The sequence below is a fragment of the Thalassophryne amazonica genome, chromosome 16 (assembly GCF_902500255.1).
Source record: "Thalassophryne amazonica chromosome 16, fThaAma1.1, whole genome shotgun sequence".
Classification (NCBI taxonomy): Eukaryota; Metazoa; Chordata; class Actinopteri; order Batrachoidiformes; family Batrachoididae; genus Thalassophryne; species Thalassophryne amazonica.
In genome coordinates, this window is record NC_047118.1 from 62,651,502 (window position 1) to 62,679,125 (window position 27,624).

The window sequence follows — 27,624 nt, forward strand, 5'->3', positions numbered from 1 at the left end:
CATGACCGTTACTTGAGCACTTGCTCTTCTCTCTTCTGTCTCTCGCCTGGGATCGAGTGTGCAGACATGGTCAGTGCTCGTGGTCTTTTGGTTCTTTTCTGCTAGAAATCAGCAAGGCATTTTACCCGCCCATGTCTTCTGCAAATATGCTTGTCTATGTTTCATGTCTATTTTTTCGATGTGTAGATGAGGCACTCTGGAAAATTATCTTATGGAGGAGGCCATATGGCATATGGAGTACTTTTGAATTATTTTGAAATTGGCATTCCATCATCTGGAGCTTAATCTGTCACATTTCTGGGGTGAATATTAGACCTGAAGATCTCGGTCTATGGAGCCTACAGGCTGAGCAAACAGGCCATTTTACTAGCTTTTAATGTACTGGAACCCTTTAGCTGTCAGAAAGTGTTTTCCCAGTTCAATTCTGAGGCAAATGTCACAAACATTACACCAACGCAGTAAGTATATTCCCCGTAGGACTGTAGTGATACAAGCAGCAGAGGCCTTGGTAGAGAGACCTTTAAAACTGTCAAACAATCTATGTTACTTTACCTGCACCTGCTCTGAATTTTCATCATGCATGTGATAAGATTATTCCCTCTGAGAATTCCAAACATGTCCAGCACGTGGCAGTGTTCAGCATGTTGCAGAGTGGTCAAGTGCATATTATTTAAGCATTACAAATGAACTTTTTGGATTGAGCTGGTGTATCAAGGTTAACCTGTGTCTAATAAGTTTAACCTTATTATATGCTGTTTAAATTTTGTGAGTTACAAGATGACAGCATTGATTGTTTTTGAGTTACTGTGTTAACAGACTGTTGAGGATGACTTATTTGTGAATTTCCATGCTGCAGGACTATTAAAGTATCATCGTATCTTACCTTCATTCACTCAGTGCATTTTATAGGGAACACAAGGCCTAGGAATAAAACAAAACACCCGTTGTTCAGACCTTAACAAAAAAGCTGTATTTAAACATGAATACAGACATTTTCATTTTTAGCTGAGGCCATCAAATATGGCCATCGAGTATTGCGAAGACTTTGCATCCGTCCACCCATCAGTCAGTCTGTCTGTGCTCAGCATAAGTCCAGTCCTGTCACTGCCAGTCTTCAAATTCACAGGGAACATTCTTGGAACACAGACCTTGGATAAGTTTAAAGATGGCTAACCTTGACCTATTTTAAGAGGTTAAAAAGTCACGTTCTGTTTCATTCTGTTCCATTTTTTGTGGGGGCGGGGTGGGGGGGTGACAGCCAATCAAGAGTAGAGCGGCACTGTGACATCAGTGGCTGGTCTATAGCTACAAACTCTGTTTGTGTGTAAATATAGCCTCTTTGTCATGTAACAGCTAGCGAGAAATAAAGGCTTCTAAAACTGAAAATGCTGTTTTTGGAACCTATTAACACCTCTGAAGTGATTTACAAGACATTTTGCAGAAGTTAGCATCGTGATGTCACAGGCTGGTCTAGCGAGCTGCAAAACTGTTTCATTTGTGTGTAAATATAACCTTTTTGTCATATATTATGTAAAAACTAGCGAGAAGTAAACACTTCTAAAACTGAAAACGCTGTTTTTGTAACCTGATAACACCTCTCAAATGATTTACAAGACATTTCGTGGATGTCAGCATGCACGCTAACTTTTGCTAACTCAAAGCTAACTTCCACTCTTGTCAAAAGCTCATGTACACGCACGCCCTCCTGCAGACAATGTTAAAACGTAAATATTGTTTATGATTGATTGATAGAAGGCCTTTATTGAACATGTACAAACTGTACATAAAACAGTAGGGTCTTAATAATTAATTTAACAACTACAAATTATAAAGAAAACTATGCTCATACGGCGAGGGTATTTTAGGATTGTGTTATATTTTAAATGTGAAGAACATATTATTGTAATAAACAGCAGCTTACTTTGCAAAGTCGTTACAGTTGTTAAGAATGCTATACAGTTATAAAATAGTTTCGAGTTCGTACCATTTAAATAATGAAAAACAGCAGCACATATAATTAAGAGAAATACATCATACAGAGTTTATTAAACATTCATTCCTTCATTTTCTGCCGCTTATCTGGGTTCAAGTCATGGTCTCAGTAGACCAAGCAGCTCTACCCACGCCTCCCTATCCTCAGCCGAATTCTCTAACTCTAGCTGGGGGATCCCAAGCTGTTCCCAAGCCAGCTGGTTTAAATATATTTCACCTAAAGATAAGTAATGATATAAAGCATTATGGAATAAATCTGCCCAATTACAGAAAGTTATTTAAAGCTATGATATGTAGGATTCATGTGCGTTTATGAGCAAAAATGGAGAATAGCATTCATAAACATCTGTTCATTGGTGTACAACCCCAGTGGACTGTAGATGATGGAATCCCTTAAATCCTTGCAATTGAACATTGAGAAACATTGTTGGACTATTTTTTCATGCAGTTGTTCACAAAGTGGTGATCCTCACGCCATCTTTACTTGGGGATTCTCCTTTTACCCAATCATGTCACTCACCTGTTTCCAATTACCCTGTTCACCTGTGGAATGTTCCAGACAGGTGTTTTATGAGCATTCATCAACCTTCCCAGTCTTTTGTTGCCACTGTCCCAGCTTTTTTGAAACATGTTGCAAGCATCCATTTCAAAATGAGCAAATATTTGCACAAAAACAATAAAGTTTATCAGTTTGAACATTAAATATCTTGTCTTTGTGGTGTATTCAACTGAATATAGGTTGTATGGGGTTGTATAATTACCTGCAACAACAAAGCATTATGCTTTTATAAGCTTCAAAATATAACACAATTCGGTACTTTAACATTTCCTATAATCCCCCTGGCGGCCCTCTGCCCTTCCCTGTAGAGGTGGGTAATACCAGGAATTTTGGTATTGATCCGATACCAAGAAAATACAGGCCCAGTATCGCCGATATTGATACCGATACCAATACTTTTTCATATTTAAGCTTCATAGATCCAAAGGATCCAAAAGACCTAGGATAGAATTTCGCTAAACATTGTACGTGACAACAAAATACTTTATTTATCACAATAAACATTTTTGTTTAAAAAATATCACTCAACACAACTGAAAACAAAATCTCCTGAGGTAGAGGGCTGACTTGAGGAGAGTGCTGAGTGGGCAGGCCAGGCTGAGTCTACCTGCATGGCTGTTGGCAGGCACCGCTGAGCCACGTGATGGTGCAACAACAAAAGACCAGAGGGGGGAGGGTGCGCTGCTCCGTGTTGTGTGACACAGCACAGTGCTGCTCTTACAGACAGAGAGTAGACTTTGATGAATCTGCGTGCGCAGCAGTCAGTGTGTGCGGGAGAGGAAAAAAAGCTTGAGTATTGATGTTTTTACACGAAGATCATTCAATATCAATACCAGCATTGGTATCGATATTATCGATATTAGGATTGATCCGCCCACCTCTAGAATAGAGTATTTAATGGGCCACTACTGGACGAGTGGACGTTTCCACGCGCATGACGTGTGAGTGAGGCCTTCTTTTTGCTGTGGACCTTTTTTTTTTTTTGGATATCTTTACACTGGGGTAAGTGGAATGTTATTTTTTTCTTCAACTTTTGCTTTGTGTTTTCAGTGATACGGAGCCCTGTAAGTGTCATCACAAAATGTTTTGCATGTGGAGAGAATGTGCACACGTTTTATTATTGTTGCATGGAGATCAACATTGGCTTTGGTTTAGTTGTGTTTTAGTTTTTCAATTTTCAGTTTATTTTTATTTATACAGCGCCAAATCACAACAAAGTTGCCTCATGGTGTTTTACACAAATTAAGGTTTAATCTTACTAATCTAAACCTGGACTGATTTGATTGTCAAATCAGAATCAAATTTATTGCCAAGTAAGTTCTCACATACAAGTAATTTGGTCTGGTGTCATTGGTGCATAATGAAAAAAAAAATACTTCTGTAAGAAGTAAATCTGCTCTTTTAAAGATGAAAGCCTGGATGAAAAACTTTCTGAATCAGTTTTTCATACTTTACTGTTTCTGTCTCTCCCTCAGAGTAGAGGTGGGCAGATTGATCATAATATCGATACCAACGCTGGTATTGATATCGAACAATCCTCATGTAAAAAGATTGATGCTCAAGCATTTTTTTTTCTCTCCCACACGCACTGAGTGCTGTGCACGCAGATTCATCAAAGTCTACTCTCTGTCTGTAAGAGCAGCACTGCGCTGTGTCACACAACACGGAGCAGCGCACCCTTGTATTGTGGTTTGTCAGCCCTCTACCTCAGGAGATTTTGTTTTAAGTTGTGTTTAGTGATATTTATTTAAACAAAAATGTTGATTGTGATAATAAAGTATTTTGTTGTCACTTACAATGTTTGGCGAAATTCTATCCTAGGTCTTTTGGATCCTTTGGCTCTATGAAGCTTAAATATGAAAAGTATCGGTATTGATATTGGCGATACTGGGCCTGTATTTACTTGGCATCGGATCAATACCAAAATTCCCGGTATCGCCCACCTCTACCTCAGAGAGAGAGAGAGAGAGAGAGGAGGAGTCTCTGTCAGTGAACGAGAGACTCCTTATTGAGTCTCATACTATCTTTCCGGCTTATTTGAGCAAATTTGGGAAACATGAAGGCTTTCATCTGTAAAATAAAGCCTTAATGTGTCACTAGCTACGCACGAAGAAGGAGCTTTTTTTATTGGAAGACTTTGACAGAGTTTTTGTTCTTTCATTGAGAGATGCTGTGCTCTGCTCGGCTCGGCTGCAGGCAGCACAAACAGCCTAGCTGGATGTTTACTGGGATACCAAACCAAAAGGGGCACAGCTCAATCTTGGGGGTTTAAACCCCCTAACCCCCTCCCTAGATCCACCAGTGATACTTCATGACGTTTGTTTACATTGTGCCCTGAACTGGAAATCTGCTGAAACTGACCTCTCACGTGAGTCATGAACTGTGAGACAGCGCAAGATTCACAACTGCAAAACACTGAATGCTAAAATACCCTTGACCATTTGGGCTTGTAATCAAAGAAAGAGTGTGTGGAAAGAATGTGACCTTTTGACCCCTTAGATAGCCATCTTTGCACTTGTCCAAGGTCTGTGTTCCAAGAATGCTGCATATGAATTTGAAGACCCTGGCAATACCGGTAATAGGACTGGACGTATGCTGAGCACAAACAGATGGACGGATGGTTGCAAAGTCTTTGCAATACCCGATGCCCATATTTTGGCCTCGGGTAAATATAACGCAATGCAATACCCTCGGCCGTATGAGCATAAATATACGAAACATAATGTGACCTTTTGACCTCTTTAAATAGGTCAAGGTTAGCCATCTTTGATCTTCTCCAAGGTCTGTGTCCCCGGAATGCTCCCTGTTAATTTCAAGACCCTGGCAGCAACAGAACTGGACTTACGCTCAGCACAGATGGATGCAAAGCCTTTGTAATACCCAATGGCCATGTTTTGGCATGGGGTTAATGAGCAGTCCTATCTACATGGGTGCAGGCCCCCTCATGGAGGTCACTATGTTGCGCTGCCATGTTGACACAGTAGCCCAAAAGGGACATACTCCTGTGACACTCACATTTTGCAGCATGTCAAGAAGACTCAAGAAATGAGTGGTTGCACCTCTATACGCTGTAGACCAGTTGGTTAATTCATTATCAGTAGAATCAGCTCTTCTGAATAAATTGAAGGCAAAAATAATTTTAATATATGTAACAATCATATAAGTGTGGTAATACTCCAAACTTTTTTTCAGTGTGGTAAATCAAATAGTAAGTTAATTAGTTTAAAAAGATATCTGACAGATGATAGATGGTAGATAGATCTGCTTCATGTGCAAACCGGGGTGCCACCAGGGATTTTGGGCCCCATGAAAGGAAATCTTACTCTTCACCCATATTATTTTGTCAGTATTATAATTGTATTAGGGGCCTCTCTGGGCCCTTGTCACTCATGGGCCCCTAGAATCCTTCTCCTTATTCTCCCCTTTTTGGCACCCCTGTGTGCAAATGTGATATGTGGAACAGTTTGCTATTGTATAATCATAAGAATTATCTGTGCAGGTTTTGCACTGAAAATGTACATTCACTTGTGCTAAATTGTAATAATTGTGTATTCGCTGTCCATTCTAGTCTCACCGCAAATTCCACGCACCGCGCCATGGACACATGGGGTTCCTGCCCCGAAAACGTAGCAAGAAGCATCGAGGGAAAGTGCGCACGTGGCCAAAAGATGACCCGACCCAACCTGTCCATCTCACTGCCTTCTTGGGCTACAAAGCCGGCATGACCCACACCCTGCGAGAGGTGCACCGCACTGGCCTCAGTATGTTGTGTTGGATAAAGCGCTACTGCTACGCAGCAGAGTAACGCTTATACTGTATGATTTCACTATGCTCCAATTGTCATGTTTTTGTAGTTTTTTTCTGCACTGTGTAAGGTATAATATCTGATATGATTACTGTTAAAATGCTTCACAGGAATCTAGCTTTACTAAACATTGATAAATGTCAAAGTTCCATGTTTCCTCTACAGAGCAATCAAAGCGAGAGGAGGTGGAGGCGGTCACCATCATAGAAACCCCTCCAGTCATCGTGATGGGCATTGTGGGATACATTAACACAGTCCGCGGCCTGCGTCCCTTCAAGTCCATCTTCGCCGAACATCTCAGCGATGAGTGCCGGCGCAGATTTTACAAAAACTGGTCTGGGACTGTGATTATTCATTTTGTCCTTGTTTGTCCACGTGTCATGCCATTTCACCCTGCTGTCTTACTGACAGAGTGACTTTGCCCTCCTGCTATTTCCAGGCACAAGAGTAAGAAGAAAGCCTTCACCAAGTACAGTAAGAAGTGGCAGGATGATGCAGGAAAGAAGCAGCTGGATAAAGATTTTTCCCAGATGAAGAAATATTGTTCGGTTATTAGAGTTATTGTTCACTCGCAGGTAGGCCAACACAAAAATATTGTCTTATAACCTTTGAACTTACTCTGTAACTTGCAAATCTACATTCTACAGGAGCCAAAAGGTTGCATACTACAGGCTTAGAATCTCTTTCTTTCAACATAATTATCACTGAATTTCATTGCAGTTGTTAAAAACATTTCACCTACAATTATATTCCAAATAAAATGTCAGTAGATGAGTGGCTTTAGAATGGTCAGACCTACAACACAACATGATGAAACACTTGTTAAAAATAACATGGCACTTCACGATCTCTTACATGCAAAATACTGTGGTCAATGTTAAAGTTCAATGTCAGTCAACCAATGCGCCAAAATCTGTGTTTCAGTGCCAGTTTGAGGTCTGCTTTCATACTTCAATACTTGGGGCATTACTGCAGCAATCATCTAACAGTGTCATCTAAAGATCCGGTATTGAATGATTTCAATTTGTGGCCGAAAAAGCAGCTTAAAATGCAGTCTTGTATAAAGTACCTCAAAGTGATACTTGAGTGAAAGTACAAGTATCTTACCATAAAATTACTTTGGTAAAAGTAAAAGTGTCCTTTAAAAATATTACTTGAGTAAAAGTCTTAAAGTATCTTGACATTTCCTGTACTTAAGTATCAAAAGTAAATTTCTCATATAAAATGTACTTTAATATAAAATGTACTCCGTTGGAAGTCTCACAGGACAAGTTGGAACATGCCCAGCTGTTAAACAATTTCTCGGATACTCACTCGACTGAAAGCCATCGAAAACCGCCTGAATCTTACGAATGGTTATCAACACGGAGGTGTTTTTCTGTGGCGCCGTGCGATGAGCGGCTGCGTGCCGACGCGTAAATCCGTCCACACGTCTTTCATTACAAAATCTCCTTTAACAGTGGAATGTCCGGATAAACTGCTGATCCCGACCTCTTCTGAAACTTTTCTGCTCTCTCACGACGTCCTGGATCAACAGAGGCTTAAATTTGGAAGTTTTCAGCTCGAAACAGTCTGACGACGGCGGCTCGGGGCGCGGCGAGCCGTCCTGCGCCGTGGGCTGTGTTGTGTGGGCTGCTGAAGAGGAGATACTGCTGGCCCACCACCACCAGATGGCGCCCTGCTTGGAGTGCAGGCTCCAAGCACGAGAGGGCATCGGAGCCGCTGGGAGTGACAGCTGTCACTTATCAGCACCAGCTGTCACTCATCACCATCACTACAAAGGCCGGACTAGAACTCCCCCTCCTCGCCGAGAAATCAGCTACCGAACAAGGTAACCTTCTCTGCTGTGATTATTATTGTAACTTAACAGTGGTCTGTGTGCAGCCGTGTTCCTGCGAGGTCTATTAAAGGCTGGATTGGCGGACAGTGAGAGGACGACGGTCTTCGTCTCTCACTCCATCCAGGAAGGAGACCAACAGGAGCTGCACGGGTGATATTGTATCTGGAGGTGGAGGTTCTCCCTCCCGGAGGAACTACTCAGGGAACAATTACTGGGTGTGTCTTCACACACCCACCATTAACTGTTTCTGTTTCTGCCAGCAGTACCTGGTCTGACAGCTGGAGACGGTGGCCACCTGGGACCCAGGACTTGGCGGCTCCGGTGTTCTTCAGATCCGTTGGCAGTGGAAGCCGTGTGGGATCCGGCTCTTCCCTGGACAGACGTCTTCTATCCTCGAGCCTGCCCACACGTCACCTTGTGTATGATTGACTGTACTCCTCAACTGCAATTGTCTGTATTCCGTTGTGCAATTCACAACATTAAATTGTTACTTTTTGGCTCATCCATTGTCCGTTCATTACCGCCCCCTGTTGTGGGTCCGTGTCACTACACCTTCCCAACAGGATTTGTCGGCCAGCGTCATGGATCCCGAGGGGCGTCAACCATCGCTTGAACAGCCAATGGAAGAGCGAGGTGAACAGGCGTCAGCAGGAGGCGTGTTAGGTGAGCTGCAGCAAATCTTAACCACTTTCACTGCTTGGTTGGACTTAGTCACTGAGCAGAATGTTATTCTCAATCGGAGGATGGAGGCTCTCACCGCCCGGGTGGAAGCGCAAGCTCAGGGCGCTGCTGCAGCACCTCCTCCTGCTGACCGGAGGCCTGAATCAGACATTCCGCTGTTCGTTCAACGACTCCCCCCACCATCCCCTGAAGCTTACATAAGCCCTCCGGAGCTGTACGGAGGCTGTGTTGAGATGTGCGCGGACTTCTTAATGCAGTGCTCGCTCGTCTTTTCACAGCGTCCCGTCATGTACGAGTCAGATGCCTGCCGGGTGGCTTACGTAATAAATTTGCTTCGAGGAGAGGCATGCGCCTGGGCTACGGCGCTCTGGGAGCAGAATTCACGGCTCCTAACGACGTATACTGGGTTTGTGAGGGAGTTCAAACAGGTTTTTTATCACCCCCATAGAGGCGAATCTGCTTCTAACTTGCTGCTGTCAATCAGACAGGGGCGTCGGAGCACAGCGGAGTACGCAGTCGACTTCTGCATCGCGGCAGCGAGGTCTGGCTGGAACAACATTGCGCTCCGCGCTGCCTTCGTAAATGGACTGTCTCCGGTCCTGAAGGAGCATTTACTGGCTAAGGACGAACCGCGGGATTTCGATGGGCTTGTTGATCTGGTTATACGATTAGATAACCGATTAGAGGAACACCGTCGGGAGCAGGGCGGGGAGCGTGGCCGGGCATGAGCCGTCCCTCTTCCTTCCGGGTCCGAAAGGGTGCCGCCTTCCCCACGCTCCACAGCCCGTGACTCCTGTGTGGCAACAGTTCCCCCTGCTGATGAAGCTATGGACACGAGCAGGGCCAAAGTTAAATCAAATAACAGACAACGGAGGCTGGCCCGCAGGGAGTGTTTTTTCTGTGGCTCGAGTGAGCACCTACAGAGGAACTGCCCCAAGCGGTTAAACGACAATGCCCGCCCTTAGAAACTGGGCTAAGGGTGGGCCATAACACGCACACGGGGAAACCCCACAAATCCGCACGCATCCCAGTTACGATCTTGAGTGGGGATCTGACCCTTCACGCCCCAGCACTGGTAGACACGGGGTCGGAAGGGAATCTGCTGGACAGCAGATGGGCAAGGGAAGTCGGGCTCCCTCTAGTGGCTCTACCTTCACCATTGAAGGTACGGGCACTAGATGGCACCCTTCTTCCATTAATCACACACCAGACACAACCAGTGACATTGGTGGTGTCTGGTAATCACAGGGAGGAGATTGTGTTTTATGTAACACCTTCTACCTCCCGTGTGATTTTGGGTTATCCTTGGATGATAAAGCACAATCCCCGGATTGATTGGCCGTCTGGGGTTGTGGCTCAGTGGAGCGAAACCTGCCACCGGGAGTGTCTCGGATCCTCAGTTCCGCCTGGTGTGACAGCTAGTGAGGAGGTTAAAGTCCCCCCCAATCTGACGGCGGTGCCATGTGAGTACCACGATCTTGCTGACGTTTTCAGCAAAGATCTGGCGCTCACCCTTCCCCCGCACCGTCCGTATGATTGTTCCATTGATTTGATACCAGGCGCTGAGTACCCGTCCAGCAGGCTGTACAACCTCTCACGTCCGGAACGCGAATCAATGGAGACCTACATCCGGGACTCGTTAGCTGCCGGGCTGATCTGGAACTCCACCTCCCCGATGGGTGCTGGTTTCTTTTTTGTGGGCAAGAAAGACGGCGGACTCCGTCCATGCATTGATTACAGGGGGCTGAACGAGATCACGGTTCGCAACCGATACCCTCTGCCCCTGTTAGATTCAGTGTTCACGCCCCTGCATGGAGCCCAAATTTTCACAAAAATGGATCTTAGGAATGCGTACCACCTGGTTCGGATCCGGAAGGGAGACAAATGGAAGACGGCATTTAACACCCCGTTAGGTCATTTTGAGTACCTGGTCATGCCGTTCGGCCTCACTAACGCCCCTGCAACGTTCCAAGCTTTGGTAAATGATGTCTTGCGGGACTTCCTGCATCGGTTTGTCTTCGTATATCTAGACGATATACTCATCTTTTCCCCGTATCCTGAGACACATGTTACACATGTACGTCAGATCCTGCAGCGGTTGTTGGAGAACCGGCTGTTTGTGAAGGGCGAGAAGTGCGAGTTCCACCGTACTTCTTTGTCCTTCCTGGGGTTTATTATCTCCTCCAACTCCGTCGCCCCTGATCCGGCCAAGGCTGCAGCGGTGAGAGATTGGCCCCAACCAACAAACCGTAGGAAACTACAGCAGTTCCTCGGTTTTGCTAATTTTTACCGGAGGTTCATCAAAGGCTACAGTCAGGTAGTTAGCCCCCTGACAGCCCTGACCTCCACAAAAGTCCCCTTCACCTGGTCAGATCAGTGCGAAGCCGCGTTTAGGGAGTTGAAACGCCGGTTTTCGACTGCGCCGGTTCTGGTGCAGCCCGATCCAAAACGCCAGTTTATAGTCGAAGTGGATGCCTCTGACTCAGGGATAGGAGCTGTGCTATCCCAGAGCGGGGAGTCCGACAAGGTTCTCCACCCATGTGCCTACTTTTCCCGCAGGTTGACCCCGGCTGAAAGGAACTATGACGTCGGCAATCGGGAACTTCTTGCGTTGAAGGAGGCTCTGGAGGAGTGGAGACACCTGTTGGAGGGAGCTTCATCCTGGACCCGGCCCTCCTGGCCGACTTCTACACCCGTCACCCGGACAAGCCTGGTCGGGCGCCAGGAGGCGCCCGTTGAGGGGGGGGTCCTGTTGTGTGGGCCGCTAAAGAGGAGGTACTGCTGGCCCACCACCACCAGATGGCGCCCTGCTTGGAGTGCAGGCTCCAAGCACGAGAGGGCGTGGGAGCCGCTGGGAGTGACAGCTGTCACTTATCAGCACCAGCTGTCACTCATCACCATCACTACAAAGGCCGGACTGCAACTCCACCTCCTCGCCGAGAAATCAGCTACCGAACAAGGTAACCTTCTCTGCTGTGATTATTATTGTAACTTAACAGTGGTCTGTGTGCAGCCGTGTTCCTGCGAGGTCTATTAAAGGCTGGATTGGCGGACAGTGAGAGGACGACGGTCTTCGTCTCTCACTCCATCCAGGAAGGAGACCAACAGGAGCTGCACGGGTGATATTGTATCTGGAGGTGGAGGTTCTCCCTCTCGGAGGAACTACTCAGGGAACAATTACTGGGTGTGTCTTCACACACCCACCATTAACTGTTTCTGTTTCTGCCAGCAGTACCTGGTCTGACAGCTGGAGACGGTGGCCACCTGGGACCCAGGACTTGGCGGCTCCGGTGTTCTTCAGATCTGTTGGCAGTGGAAGCCGTGTGGGATCTGGCTCTTCTCTGGACAGACGTCTTCTATCCTCGAGCCTGCCCACACGTCACCTTGTGTATGATTGACTGTACTCCTCAACTGCAATTGTCTGTATTCCGTTGTGCAATTCACAACATTAAATTGTTACTTTTTGGCTCATCCATTGTCCGTTCATTACCGCCCCCTGTTGTGGGTCCGTGTCACTACACCTTCCCAACAGGCTGTCCTTAAAGCGATAGTAACACTCCTTAATCTGTCATCAGCCATTAAAATTTTCACCGAAAACCGTCTGAATTTCTCGAATGGTGTCCACTTGGATGTGCCTTACAGTTTCTGAAAAAATTTTGATCAAGCAAAGCGCCAGTCTCTCAGGAAGTTCTCAGACAAAGGAATTCCGATGGGAGGGGTGGACCAGTGCTCACTCAAAGCCTGCCCACAGGCGAATGACGCAACCGACAGGCGTGAAAAAACTCACGCATGCACATGAGGGTTCAAGCTTGTCTGATGTTACTGCAGCGCTACTCCACGAAAATTTCAGTTTTGTCAGTACTTAAGTTTTCCCCTTAAGTGTGTTAACTCCGATCGTGCACTGGACCCACTGGACAGTGGGAGCCGATCTGTGTGTATCTGTGTGTGCATCAGGGTGTGTGCATTTGAAGTCCAGAGCGCGGATGGTTTTCACCCTCTACAGTCTTCCTCTGCCTCAGTGGGGGTGCAGATTCAACCTGTCATCTTTTAGTTTTTTGTCTTTTAAACTACTTTCCTGTCAAACATGACACTTCATGCTGCAGGGGTGAATGTTGCTCTTCCGAGGCGTACCCCTGCGTACCGGTTGTAGAGGACTGTATATCTCTTCCCGCTGCTTTCATCTCTGCAAAGAGGTATTGCCCAATCAAATTTCTTCTGCTTTTATATTGTAGTAACAAGTAACGAAGATGGTTAAGGGAAATGTACTGGAGTAAAAGTATACATTTTATTGAGGAAATGTAGTGGAGTAAAAGTGAAAGTCGCCAGAAATGTAAATAACGAAGTAAAGTACAGATACGTCAAAATTCTACTTAAGTACAGTAACAAAGTATTCCTACTTCGTTACATTACAGCACTGTTAAAATGTACTTGAAAACAAGAGGATTGGCAGTTGCGGTGCCAGTTCAAAAACTGAGAGTACTGGGATGTGTAGAGTTAAGGTCCTTTATAACCAAGCTGCTCCCGGTGTGTAATTGAGCACCTTGCGTAGACATCATTGTGTGCGTGTGTGTGAAGGTGAGGCATATATGTATAGTAAGAGGCTTTGAACATCTGCTTCCAAGAATTACACTGTATTTGTTTTCTTTCTGATGCTTCATTCTGGTTTTTTCTTTTCTCTGTGTTTGAGGTGCGGCTCCATCCAGAGATGGGTGTGGTATCTGTTCCAGAAACCATCCTGTGTACCGGCAACATTTCCTGTATGTTCGTTTTGTGAATTGTTTTGTAATTTGTGTCTGTAGCATGGCCCAAGCAGAGGGTCACCCTTTGAGTCTGGTCTGCTTGAGGTTTCTTCCTCACAGGGACTTGTTCCTTACCACTGTTGCTCTGGGGGTTGGTAAGGTTAGACCTTACTTCTGTGAAACGCCCAATCACAACCTTGCTGTGATTTGGCACTACATAAATGAAAATAAATTGAAATTGCAATTGCTTCAGATGGAAACTTGCTGCTGTAATGCCGTCCATTTAACAAGTTTGTGACTCCTGCCCAGCAATCTTTCTCCTTCCATTAGTACAACCATTTGCATTACAAACCACATCCCCCACCCCTATGTGTTCCCATTTGACTCAAAATCCATGGGTCATGCATGCAAAAGATCATGAGGTCATGAGGTGACACTGACCTTTGACCTGAACCACAATACACTGTCTGCAGTGATGCATTCAACATCCTGAGCTGGCTTTTTTTTTTAAATGAAAGATTACATACAGAGAAACTAGAGCGCAAGTACCTCCACCAACAGAGTAGTTTTGATGTCACACTATGAAATAAATGTTGGAACTTTATAAACGAAATAAACTGTAACTTTAAAATAGTAAAATTCAAGTCTGCTCATACATTTCTGAAAGAGTTCTGGCATGAAGCCAAAAATGTCTTGCAAGTGGTTCCACTTAAAAATTCCAACTAAGCATTGACCAAAATGACACTTCAGAATGGTGAAATTCAAGTGGGATCTAAATTGATTATGCATTTGTTATGTTTTGTGTGACCTTGACCTTGAAATTTGAACTGTGACCATGAAAAGTGAACTCACTGTATTGTAGGACCCAGTACACCACTTCCATGCATAAGACTTAAATACAGGATATTAATTTTTCAGGTCAACTTTGACCTTGACTGAACATTTGAAGGTCAAGGTTGAAGGCCAAGGTCAGTCAGAAAGTGTCTTCCTATGAGCCAAATTGGAAGTTTCTACGGCGAGTACTTCCGAAGTTATAGCTGATTATGCAATTTTTACTTTTTCCATGACCTTGACCTTGAAACTTGAGCTATGACCTTGAAAAATGAACTCACTCTTTTCTAGGATTATCTGAACTGTATGTCCAAATTTTATGACGTTAGATGCAGAACTGTGCCCACGAGAACTAACCAACAAACAAACGCAGGCGATCACATAACCTCCGTCCAACTTTGTTGATGTGCAGTGGAAAGACGTGGATGTGCAGTGGAAAAGATGACTAGAATTAAGCGACATTTTAAATATACTTTTCTTCCTTTATTATTTCACATCAGTCACATTCCTCTATTTATCTGCAGTGATGGATAGTTCAGTGTTCTCCGTCCATCTTCACATTTACACATACAAAACCCTGATCACGTGCAATGGAGACAGAATAATCCACATCACCAGTCTGGCTTTCTGATGAGCTGAATGACTGTGGTACGCTGCCCACTCTGAAGGTGTCGTATCAAATAGCAGTTTAAAAATAACCCTCTTGAGTTTTGCCAAAGGGAAACCTTTACGCTGGCAGCAAACATTTAAGTAACAAGTACTTAAGTGAGGATAAATATTTCAATTTCAATTTATTTTCATTTATATAGTGCCAAATCACAACAAAAGAGCAAGCACACAGGTGACAGTGGTAAGGAAAAACTTCCTCTGATGATTTGTGGAAGAAACCTCAAGCAGACCAGACTCAAAGGGGCGACCCTCTGCTTGAGCCATGCTACTGACACAATAGACAATACAGGAAATTATACAGGAAATTTTGCGAGTCCATGCTGGTGTCTAGGACGGGAGGCCTGCAGAGGAAAATACCTTTCCTTCATGCAGTTGTTAAGGTATTTGGATAGCAATTGTGCTTGCTGGTTGAGTAGCGCTCCTTGCTAATTCTTCTAATTAGCATGTATCTATGTTAAAAAAGTAATAGCCTAATTGCATACAATCCATGCATTCTTATGTGCTTTCACAGGGGAATGTCATTTATGTACTAGATCATTTAAATTTGGAACTGTAATGCTCAGATAGTTGTGTATGACGGGGCCTGTCCTGTTTTCAGAAGGCCTGGTAGTCAGAAAATGTGTCTTTTAGGGAAAATGTGTCTTTTGGCTTCATTTTTGCCACTGAACATTGTGCAACAATTTACAGTATGTAATGTAGCTGTTGTCCTATTTGTAGACTTATGTGCAGTTCCTCTGCTTGCAATGTTGGGATATGTACATGTTCATATGCATACTAGTCATTCGGGCTGGTGTTTATTTTATTTTGAATTATATTTTAAATAAAGCTGAAAACATTTTCTACTTTTTGTTCAGAGGTTTCTCTACTGAAACCTAACTGATTTTCTAACTACCAGGCCTTCTGAGCATAAGGTGGACACCGCATAAGACTACCTCCGCATTGACAGTCATCACATCATCAAATTTCCTGTTCTCTTTTCAATATACTGTGCAGAAAAAATGTACTAATCCCAAATGTGGCTGTGTTGTGGCAATCCCTCGGTGGCGAGGAAGATCGTCTCTTGATGGATTCCTGGAAAGGATAGAAAATCTACATCCACGGTTGCTCTAGAAATGTCTGTGCGTGAGTTTGGTTAAGATGTGACTGACGTTGCACGCCAACAAACACATGGTCCTTGACAAATCCTTAGCCTGGTCCGATGGCTAGAAAATCCCAGATGATCGGGTCTGAGGACCTGCTGCAGCCTTCATCCACCTTCACAGCCGTTGGCTTACATGCCATTACCTCGTCGACTTGAGCCGCCAATAAGGATTTCTTGTTTCACCAGAGTCCCGTTAGCCGTCTCGTGTTGGGGTTTCCTGTTGGGCCTTCATGGCTACCATAGTGGCCATGGAGTACACCAGGTCCACACCGTATTACACCCCAACAGGCAATCCCCTACTTGATCTACTCTCCAGGTGTCATGAGGCAGAAAAGGGGTTGGATTTTGGCACCCCAAATGTGACTGAAGTATAATACTCATAAAGGACATATAGCGAACAAGTCATGTCTAGTCTGGGTACAGTGCTACGCTGCATCCACCAGACTACGTAAGTGCTTTGGGTCCTGGATGGCAGCCAATGAGACAGACAATCAGTCCATCCCCATATCTCTGAGATAAGCATTTATCTTGCTGCAGCCAGGTGGAACGTGGCCATCCCCTTAGCCTTCTCCAGAAAAACAAAGAAATCAAATATTGAATGGCCCTTTGATAAGAACAACTTGCCTGCCTTTGGCCTATCTATTTGAAGTGAGCTTGAATCACGCTGTATATAAGAGCCCAAAATGATCAGTACTATTACTAATAATAACTATTATTACCTCCGCCAAGGGGGTTATGTTTTCGGTCACGTTTGTTTGTTTGTCTGTTTGTCAGCAGGATAACTCAAAACGTTTTGAACGGATTTTGATGAAATTTTGTGGAGTGGTTGGAAATGACAAGAGGAACAAGTGATTAAATTTTAGTGGTGATCCGGATCACGATCCGGATCCAGGAATTTTTTAAAGGATTCTTCACCATTGCGGGATAGGGGGAATTTTGACTTTCTAGTTTCTAACTCCACAAAAACAAGGCAGAAAGGCTTGAAAAAAATTAGGGTGTAACATAGTCAAATGTTCTATCAAACAACAAAGTTTGGTGATGATCGGATCCGGATTCCGGATCTGGTGATCCAGAATATGCAAAAATATAGGGAAAATAGAAAATGTGTCAGTGTGAGATGACAAATGAAGCTAGAGATGCACAACTAACACCAAATTGTAGCTGAATCTGTACTGATTCAGTAAGGTGTCATCAGATTTGATGTAGCTTCAAATGTTATGGAGCTAGATCCAGAAGAAAACCACCATTACCGGAAAATCGTTTTTATACAATACCTTTTGAACTAATAAAGACATAAAAGTGATTCCACGTTCTAGTGGTATGTTTTCATGGTCAAGGATGTCAAATACGAGTATAAAGGAAAGAACAGTGTATGTATTATAGTTTTGGTTGTAACACTGAATTGTTGAATAGCTCACTGTGCCAAGAAGGGAATCTCTTTAGGGTCAGTCACCCTATGGCCTTGTTTAGAGAAGTGTTTCATAAATGTTAAAAAATTAATATATTTGCAGTTTAGTTGAATAATAAATTGAATTTTGTCTCTTATTTGTTTTTGTCTATAAGTACATGCAATATCAATATCAGTGCTCAGATGACAGTAACTTCTGGGAAAGGTGCAAGTTGCAATAAACTGTGATGCCAAGCACTAAGGATACATGCTATCCAGTCCGAGCAGATAAAACTTTTTTTTACTACTGAACAAACATGGTTAGACTTTTTTAGGTTCAATGATTCCACGGCGTGTAGATGTTATGATGTCAGTGACCCCATGGGCTTGGCGGAGGTTTGCACTCTCTGAGTGCTTCTAGTACTTTAGGATCAAATCAAGACATTTTCAGGTTTTTCAAAGCAGGTGAACTAACAAAAAGTTTTTCCAAGACATTTGATTTGATTTCATTTATTGAATCCTGGCTTCTTTGTCCCTCATTTAGATGCGCTTGCTGCCTATAATGCAGAAAAAGGCTCATATCATGGAAATACAACTAAATGGGGGCAGCATTTCGGATAAGGTGGACTGGGCAAAAGAGCGGCTGGAGCAGGCTGTGCCTGTTTCTGCTGTCTTCTACCAAAATGAGATGATTGACATCATTGGTGTCACCAAAGGTCATGGCTTCAAAGGTATAACATGTGCTCCATACATTTTGTTTGATTCTAAGTCAGTCTCACCCATACGTTATGTCAGTGTGAGAGCGTGTATGGTCTCATGTGAAGTCTTTGTTCTTCATATTTCTAGGTGTGACAAGCCGCTGGAACACAAAGAAGCTCCCAAGAAAGACTCACAAAGGCCTCCGGAAGGTGGCCTGTATTGGAGCATGGCATCCTGCCCGTGTGGGCTTCACCATAGCTCGCGCTGGTCAGAAGGGCTACCATCACCGTACTGAGCGCAACAAAAAGGTTAACCTCATCATTCATGTATCTGTTTGTTGGCTTTTTAGTAAAATTACTCAAGATCTAATGAGCCAATGAACATGGTACCAACACTAGGTATGTCCTGGAACAAGAATCATTAAAACTTTAAAGCGTAAAAAGGAAACATTAAAAAAAGAAAGAAAAAGGAATGCAAAATATACCATGTGGCCAACAGAGACACTATCTTTCAGAAGCCTTTACAGGGCTCGGCAGGACTTAATGGAAAGACAAATAGACCAACAAGAAGACAGCTTGATGATATCAGCTACTGAACAATAATAGTCCAAAATCATGGTTTCTAGAATTACCAATGACCAGTTTACAGTGCCCCAGGTGCAATCACATAATTTTGTTTAGAGCCATACATTCCCATTAAAAAATTCCATGTTATGGACTAGTTCTCTGAACAAGTTATACCAGACTCAGAATTACTCTTACTCCAGTAAGATTAATTTAATAAGCGCCAAATCACAACAGAGTCGCCTCAAGGCGCTTCACACAAAACAATCTAGAAAACAAAACAAAATGAATTAAAAGATAAAAAAAAACAAAATAAAAGAGTAAAAAAAGCAGCATAGTAACACAATATGTCAATATGCTAGCCATACGAAAGACAAAACAAGTACGTCTTTAGTCTGGACTTAAAAGTCTCCACAGAATCTGACTGCTTTATCGACGCAGGGAGATCATTCCACAAAACAGGGGCATGATAAGAACAAGCTCTATTACCCGCAGACTTTTTATTCACCCTAGGGGCACAAAGTAATCTTGCATCCTGCAAACGCAAAGCCTGGCCAGTACGTAGGCTTTAATTAGATCAGCTAGGTAGGGAGGTGCCAGTCTATGAACAATTTTATAGGCTAGTACAGTAATAGAACCTTAAACTCTGACCTCACAGACACAGGAAGCCAGTGAAGAGATGCCAAAATGGGAGTAATGTGATCAAACTTTCTGCTTCATGTCAAAAGTCTGGCAGCACCATTTCAAACCAATTGGAGACCCCTAGTGCTGGACTGCGGTAACCCAGAAAATAGAACATTGAAATAATCCAATCTAGAAGAGACAAATGCATGAATCAGGGTCTCAGCAACAGCGATAGACAGTATGGGACAAATCTTTGCTATATTTCGCAGATGGAGGAAAGCAGTCCTCATAATATCTCTAATGTGGAGGTCAAAGGACAACATAGGATTAAAAATTAACCCAAGGTTCCTCACTTTGTCCGTATGATGTATGACACATGAACCTAGGCTAAGCACTAGCTGGTCAAATTGATGCCGATGTCTCGCTGGACCAAGAACCATCATTTCAGTCTTATCAGAGTTTAAAAGTAGGAAGTTACAAGACATCCAGCTTCTCACTGATGCAAGACAATCTTCTAAAGAATGAAATGAATGGATGGATGGATGGATGGATGAAATTACCAGCAGTTATTGGCATGAACAATTAAGTACCATCACCATAGCAATGAAAGTCAATCCAAAAACGCCGTAGTATATGCCCAAGGGGTGCTATATAAAGAGAGAAAAGCAGCGGGCCTAAGACGGATCCCTGTGGAACCCCAAATTTCATGTCACTAAGGTTGGATGTAGTGTAATTGTACAAAACACAGTGAGAATGACTGGACAGGTATGATGTCAACCACACAAGGGCACTTCCAGTTATCCCAAAATGATTCTCCAGCCTATCAAATTAAATTTGATGATCCACGTTATCAAATGCAGCACTGAGATCTAACAGCACCAGAACTGCAGTGGTGTCCAAGTCCATTGCAAGCAGAAGGTCATTCACCGCTTAAGTGAAAGCTGTCTCTGTGGAATGATATTTTCTAAAGGCACACTGCAGTGGTTCAGAAAGATTATTCTCAGTAAGGTGGTCCACGAGCTTCCATGAAACCACTCTTTCCAGAATTTTAGAGCAAAATGATAGATTTTATATCAGCCTGTAATTTTTCAAAACACTAGGATCAAGATTAGATTTCTTAAATAATGGTTTAATCACTGCAGATTTGAAACATTTAGGAACGGATCCAGAAGTTAATGAGAAATTAACAATTTCCAGCACAGTCGGCCCAAGAATGGGCCACAGGTCCTTAAACAGTTTTGTTGGTATAGGATCAAATAAGCAGGTTGTGCTTTTTGTAGATGTTATGGGTTTCATCAGCACGTCTAGTGTGATACTATCAAATTCTGTAAATGTAGGTAACACCTCAGTGGTAGCACCCACCTCAATAGCAGGGTGTAGTGGCTGGATTAAAGCATACTGGGATATGCTCAACCCAATGTCTTCTGTTTTCTTCTCGAAGTAATCCAAGAAGTCCTGTGCTGAAAAGGGAGAGCGACTTACAGGTGGTTGTCCATGAATAAGTATTGCCACTGTGTTGAGCAAGAACTTTGAGTTATGCTTGTTTTTACTGATCAAATCAGAGTAAAAGACCCGCTTTGTAGCCAGTAGTGCATGCTTATAGTCTAAGATAGCATCACGCCATGCAAGGTGGAATACTTCTAATTTGGAGCTACACCATTTCCGTTCTAAACCTTGAGCCTTCTACCTGCGGTCACACAAGTAACCATTAAACCAAGGCGACTGTGCCTTGCGAAGGTGTGGTTTTAATAGAGGTGGTGCAATCTTGTCAAGTGTAGTTTTGAGCACTGAATTTAAACTATCCACAAGACTGTCGACTGGGCATTCTCCAAATGTGAAGCTAAGATACCAGGCAATCTAGCTTCGAGTTCAATCATATTTGAGGAGTTAATGCGTCGCCGCAGTAATAAACAAGGTTGTTGTTCCACGAAACACGGCAGCAAAACTGTAAACCTAATAAGTGAGTGGTCAGAGACCACCAATGCGAGATGCATGATGTCAATATTCGTGACAGCAATACCACATGCGAGAACCAAATCCAGGGTATTTCCATTAATGTGCGTCGAGTCCTGAATGCATTGCTGGAATCCTAATACATCCACAATTTCCATAAATGATTTGCAGAGGGGATCAGAAGCCTTATTTATATGAATGTTAAAGTCACCAATAATCAAAATGTTATCTGCACTAGTTGACAAGTTAGATATGAACACACCAAATTCATCTAAGAATTTAGAGTATGGGCCGGTGGGCCTATATACAGTGACAAAATAACATGACTGATTTCCATTTGTCTGGCCCTGGCAATACACATCATAGGCAGAGCGAAAAATCAGATGCTCAAACAAATTATATTTTGACCCCCAACAGTTAGTAAGGTGAATCTAAATTTATAAAAAAAATCAACACCCCCGCTTTGCTTCACATCACGAGGGACATGACCAAATGTGTATGCAGGTAGGCAGGCCTCATTTAAGGGAAGGACAGCTGTCATTTTAAGCCAACTTTCGCATAACTCAATCATATCTAAGTGATGATCCATAATTAGATCATTAATCAACGATTTTGAGGACAGTGATCTGATGTTAATGAGACCCAAACTAAGGACCTCAGTGGGGTTGACAGTTGGACTGTTCGGATTTAGGGGTGGTTCCAAACAGTGGTGGGCACAGATAACCAAAAAATTAACTTCGATAACAGATAATCAGATAACTGAAAAGTTATCTTTGATAAAGATAAAACAATAAACCACCCAAAAATGTATCGGAAGTCACAGATAACCGATAAATTCCAGTATTGTCTCTGGTACACTTGCAACTACTAACAAACTGATTTTGAGTTTTAACACCACGATCGCTTCTGGTAGCATCAAAAGTGAAAACAGACCCAAACAATGAGTCAGCACTTCTGTCTTTGAACATCTTGCCAATTCTGTTATTTGTACAAAGTTACAATATAACATATATCTTTTAATGTTGAATAATGCATTAATTCTGAAGTTTTGTAACAAACACAGACAGCTCACAAAGGATTCTGGGTAAAATGTGCCTCCTCTAACAGTGATTGGTTGAGTCATTCATTATGTAAACCAACACGTTAATGTTACGTGTGTCGTGTGTTGGTGTTTACAGATAAGTGTGCTTTTGTAAAATATTCTATTTTTTTTATTTGCGTAAACAGGCATTTTCAAAAAAAAAAAAAAAAGCCAGGTTGTAACTAGATAACCGTCTGATATAACCGGTGTCAAAAATAAATAGAACACTGCCATGATCTACTGGTGCCAGACGTTCAGTACTTCAGCTGGGTTTACACTGTGCGAGTTTTGGCCCTTTTCCAGCTGATTTTTCATTCGTGCGAGAATTTTTTGGATCGCACTGAGTTTCAGGTTAATCGCGCGTCCTGCATTGTTTAGTATACATGGAGTAACGAGCTGGGTTTAACATCTCACGACCACCTCCTGATCGGCGATCGTATGGTCAGCAAAAAGCTTCTGTTTACGTTTTGCTTCTGGAAACATGAGTCCGACGTATGGTTTTTGAACATACAATGTGTGTGAGAACATAAATCGTGTGCTCTGAACTTTTACACCATGCGGTTCTGTCCTACAGTTTGAGCTGGAACCGAGTACAGTGATTGAAAATACCAGCCCAGCTTCAGTTTGAATACCGCCATGAACACTGCTGGCCAGTAGATGGCAGTAGAGACCGTAAAAACTTGCCAAAACAAAATTCCAGATAATCCATGTCTGCTACATTCAAGATGCGTGGAATTTATTAAACGCAAACACAATAATGTCGTCTATAAACCCATAGAATATATTCACGAGAGTTTTAGGCACTAGAGTTTAATGCTGTTGTCCGTGGAGCCTGATCAGAGTGTCTGAAATGCATTTCTCATGTCGTGAACGTACTGAGATTACCCTATCATACCCATAATGCACTGGGCACAGCATGTCCACACTAAAACCTTAATTAGTGCATTACTTTAAAACTAAAACATATATCTGATTTTTTCACTTCATAAAACTTCAGACGTGACATTAATTTAAATAACTTGTCCGAAATTAGTTTCGTTAAAATTTGAACCATAAGTTAAAAATGTATGCCTCTGGATGACTTGGGTGATATTGCCCGTGTCAGTATGGGGTTAAAAGAAATTAGGTTTTTTTTTGTGACCGGTACTCCTCTGCCTGCAGAGGATAGAGTGGTTTCTTCTTGAAGCACCTCTCCTCTGTTTGTAGAGGGTAAAACTAAACATCCGCTACAAAACATTTAACAGGTAGGTGCTCACCTAATTTTAAATTTTACAAATGTTTGTAGCTGTTCAGCTTTGTTTACCACGTTATCAGTCTAAAAATTATTGGACAGAAATTTATCGCAACATAATTAGTCTGATAATGGTTTTTAAAGTTATCTAAAAAGATAATCCGATAATGAAAACATTATCTTAGATAATTATCGGTTATCGGATTATCAGAACTGTGTCCACCACTGGTTCCAGAGTAACATATATAAGGTGCCTGGAAGTAGGTTTAGGTTTGAGACATTCCATGCGGATTGTAGTAAGCAGACACAAAATATTTAATATTGCTGGAACAGCCAATGGGCCATCCTCAATTTCAATATCATCCAATGTAGTAATGGTATTAAGTTTGCAAAACATATCCCAACTAACCCAACTTGATAAATTTCCTTCCCTGAAAATCCACTATCACCACAGTGGGTTTTCAACACTAAATTCCCCGCTAAGCTTGTGGATTCCACATCCACATTTGTCATAAGCCTTGTAGGGTCTCAAATCCGCTGCTCCGTGGCCTGCTGTAAAATCCTGATGTTACCCTCCCTGTACAGCTCTGCCTATGCTCGCAGACAGGATGACAGCTCCTTCCCAAGTAGGGTGAAGGCCGGCCGGCATCAGTAAGCCACGGAGGCCCCAGAACGAAGGCCAGTTAGCAATAAAACTAAAGCCTTGCTGTCTACAAAACTGTGCCATCCACCTATTTAATGAAGTCAGCCTGCTAAACGCCTCATCATTACCCCACGGGGGGAGGGGCCAGAGACTACTAATTGAGGCCGACACATCTTTCTGGCAAGGTCACAAGTCATCTCTATAGCCATTTTTGTGACTTCTGAGTGCTTCATCCTGACATCATTGGTGCAGATGTGAATAACCATGTGACTGTCATGTCATGTTTCATAGTCTGTTTACCCTTCTGCAGCATCAGCACCCTGAGGTAGGAGGCAATGTCAGGAACTCTAGCCCCAGGAATACATTTAACATCAGCCGACGCCTGTAACCTGACTTTGTGGGTGATAGAATCCCCTATCACTAAAGTCTGGCGTTTCAGCCTGGAGATAGGAATGGAAGTTCACAGTTCACAGAGGTGAGAGTAATCTGGGTGCCATAACCAGGCGCCGAGCCACACGTGACTTTCGCCAAGCCCCGTGTGACTTCCTCCGTCCAAAAATCGTCCTCCATAACAGGCATTTCTAGGGTGATGCCAATGGGCATGCCAGCCGGCCCAACACCAAACTTGTCTGGAATGCTCGTAACATCTTTCTCTACTGAGCTAATAAGCTGTTCTAGCTCACGGACATGGCTCTAAAAGAGCCACCCTTCCTGCCAGCATCCAATCCTAAAATTGACACGAGTAAAAATAATAAAATAAAATAAAAATTAAAATAATAAGCTAAAATTCATAACAAAAGTCAACCTAAAAGTCAAAAGCTAACCACTAGCGAAAGCTAACCGCTGGCGTGTAAATTAGTTCTGTCAGTCTGGTTAGTCAGTCATAACCTTTCCCACCTAAGTAATGTTTTTTGTAAACTACACTGAAGAAGATCCTGGGCCTCCACTTTGTTCTGCATGTAGTACTGATATTTAATTCAGAGGTTTTGTTATCCACTAAGGACTTCAGAGTGACCATTTTAAATAGATAAAGGTAATAACAGAAATCAGCTTTTTGAGATGGGCAGTGCGGTGGCTAAGTGGTTAGCACTGTTGCCTCACAGCAGTAAGGTGATGGGATTGATTCCCACCTGTGGCCTTTCTGTGTGGAGTTTGCATGTTCTCCCCGTGTTTGCGTGGGTTCCCCCCCGGGCTTCCTTCCACATCCAAACACATGCAGGTTAGGTGAATTAGAAACTTTAAAAGTCTGCGTGCAGGTGTGAATGTGTTTGTTTGTCTATATGTGGCCTTGTGACAGACTGGCGTCCTGTGCAGGGTGTACCCCGCCTCATGCCCTATGACTGCTGGGATAGGCTCCACCCCTGTGACCCTCAATTGGTGTAAGTGGTTGAAGATGAGTGAGTGAGCTTTTTGAGATTCATAAGTAGCAGTAATGCAGAATCAACTCTGCACCCTACTGTTCTCTTAACAATAAATGGGAAGCTTCTGAACTGAAAACTCCATCAAACATGCTTTGACTGAAAAATTCTAAGCATTTCAAAAGTGATAATAGTGATATCCCCCAGTGTTGTCTCCATTTTTAAGGTTGCTGTTTCCTGACTTTTGTTTTCAGATCTATCGTATCGGTAAGGGTGTCCACATCCAGGATGGAAAAGTGGTTCGGAACAATGCCTCCACCAGCTACGACATCAGCCAGAAGACCATCACTCCCATGGTACACTTGTTCTATTAGAACAAAATGGGAACACACAAAGCCCATATCTGTAACATATAAACAGCATCTACATAACAAAGAACTTTATTTTGTTTGAAACTGTCTGGGACTAGAATACGTTCAAGGTAAGAACGTTACAACAGCGCTGAGAGGATAGCAGCTCCATGTAAACTCCCTTGTAAATACAAGTGGCCAAAATTTCTTCTTTACAAGGTAGTGGGGTGGGGGAGGACCTACTTGTTGGGAAAGTGGTAGGAGTTCTGACATGTGGATGGAATTCAAAATAGAGCCACCGTTCCATCGCACAGAACGTCGAAATGGTTCTGGCAAATGATTAGGATGCATCCTAGTTGCCTACCTCTGGAGGATTTCAAGGCACACAGAAACAAGAAGAAACCACAAAGCAGACACAGAGTACTCTGTCGGCCTTATACATCCTATCAGGCTTGGGAATGTATTGGGATCACCCAGGAGGACCTTGTGGTTGTGGTTGGGCAACCTTTCTGACCTTGCTCCCACTGTGACCCTGCACTTGATAAGCTGTTGAAAACTGATGGATCTAGAAAGGACCAGAATTTGTTCCAGTGAGACATTAAAACAGAGTGTATAAATAAATATAAATAAGGCAGCAAACATGCAATAATGTTGTCCCCATGCAAAATTCAAGGATTGGTTGCTCTTGGTGAGCAAATGAGCTGAGATTCCTCGCTGTGTAATTCAATGTGAACTGAGGACTTATGTGTAACAGTGACACCACATTCCTCCAGAATTTTCCTGTCATTGCTTGTTTCATCATTTTGTCCCTGCAGGGCGGCTTCCCCCACTATGGTGAAGTAAATAATGACTTTGTCATGGTGAAAGGCTGTGTGGTCGGCAGTAAGAAGCGTGTCCTTACCCTCAGAAAAGTACTGCATGATTGTTTTTCTACATGAACATTTCAGCACATAGCTGCAGTAAAAGTACTACATAAACCTTTGTGTGTTTCTCTGTACAGTCTTTGCTTGTGCACACGTCTCGCAAGTCCTTGGAGACCATTGAGCTCAAATTCATAGACACCACTTCCAAATTTGGTCACGGCCACTTCCAGACCGCTCAGGAGAAAAGAGCGTTCATGGTAAGTGTGAGAATCTGGAAGGGGACAATGTCGATATGATTTATAATAACAGCGACGACCATCAAGTGCACATTTCCACCACATAACTGAACTTTCTGTTTTCTGACAAATGTTGAACTCTTTGACACTATGTTAATATTTGACCTTTTGTTTCCTCGCAGGGGCCAATGAAGAAAGATGCTGTGAAGACTCTGTGAGAGCCTCTTCCAGAAGAAGCCTGAGAGACTCGATTACTCCCACACAGGAATAAACCTGAATTCTAAACACACAGATTCAGTGTTTTATGTCAATTACACAAACACAAACTGAGTGACGTGTTACACAAACACAACTTGGTTGAGAGAGCAAAAAAAAAAAT

General features: G+C 43.1%; 1 protein-coding gene across 2 annotated transcripts; it reads left to right on the forward strand.

Annotated features, from left to right (window-relative positions):
• LOC117527651 (60S ribosomal protein L3-like) lies at window positions 1-27,532 on the forward strand. 2 transcript variants are annotated; one of them, XM_034190089.1, is made up of 10 exons: window positions 1-69; window positions 6,120-6,312; window positions 6,522-6,690; window positions 6,796-6,931; window positions 18,189-18,375; window positions 18,491-18,651; window positions 26,051-26,152; window positions 26,962-27,057; window positions 27,147-27,266; window positions 27,428-27,532. In XM_034190089.1, exons 1-10 carry the CDS (start codon window positions 67-69, stop codon window positions 27,461-27,463), a joined length of 1,203 nt encoding a protein of 400 aa, XP_034045980.1. In that variant the 5' UTR covers window positions 1-66; the 3' UTR covers window positions 27,464-27,532. The 2 variants fall into 2 exon arrangements, with proteins under 2 accessions (XP_034045980.1, XP_034045979.1); XM_034190088.1 differs by lacking the exon at window positions 27,428-27,532 and having other exon boundaries at window positions 27,147-27,399.
• The last annotated feature ends 92 nt before the right edge of the window (window positions 27,533-27,624 follow it).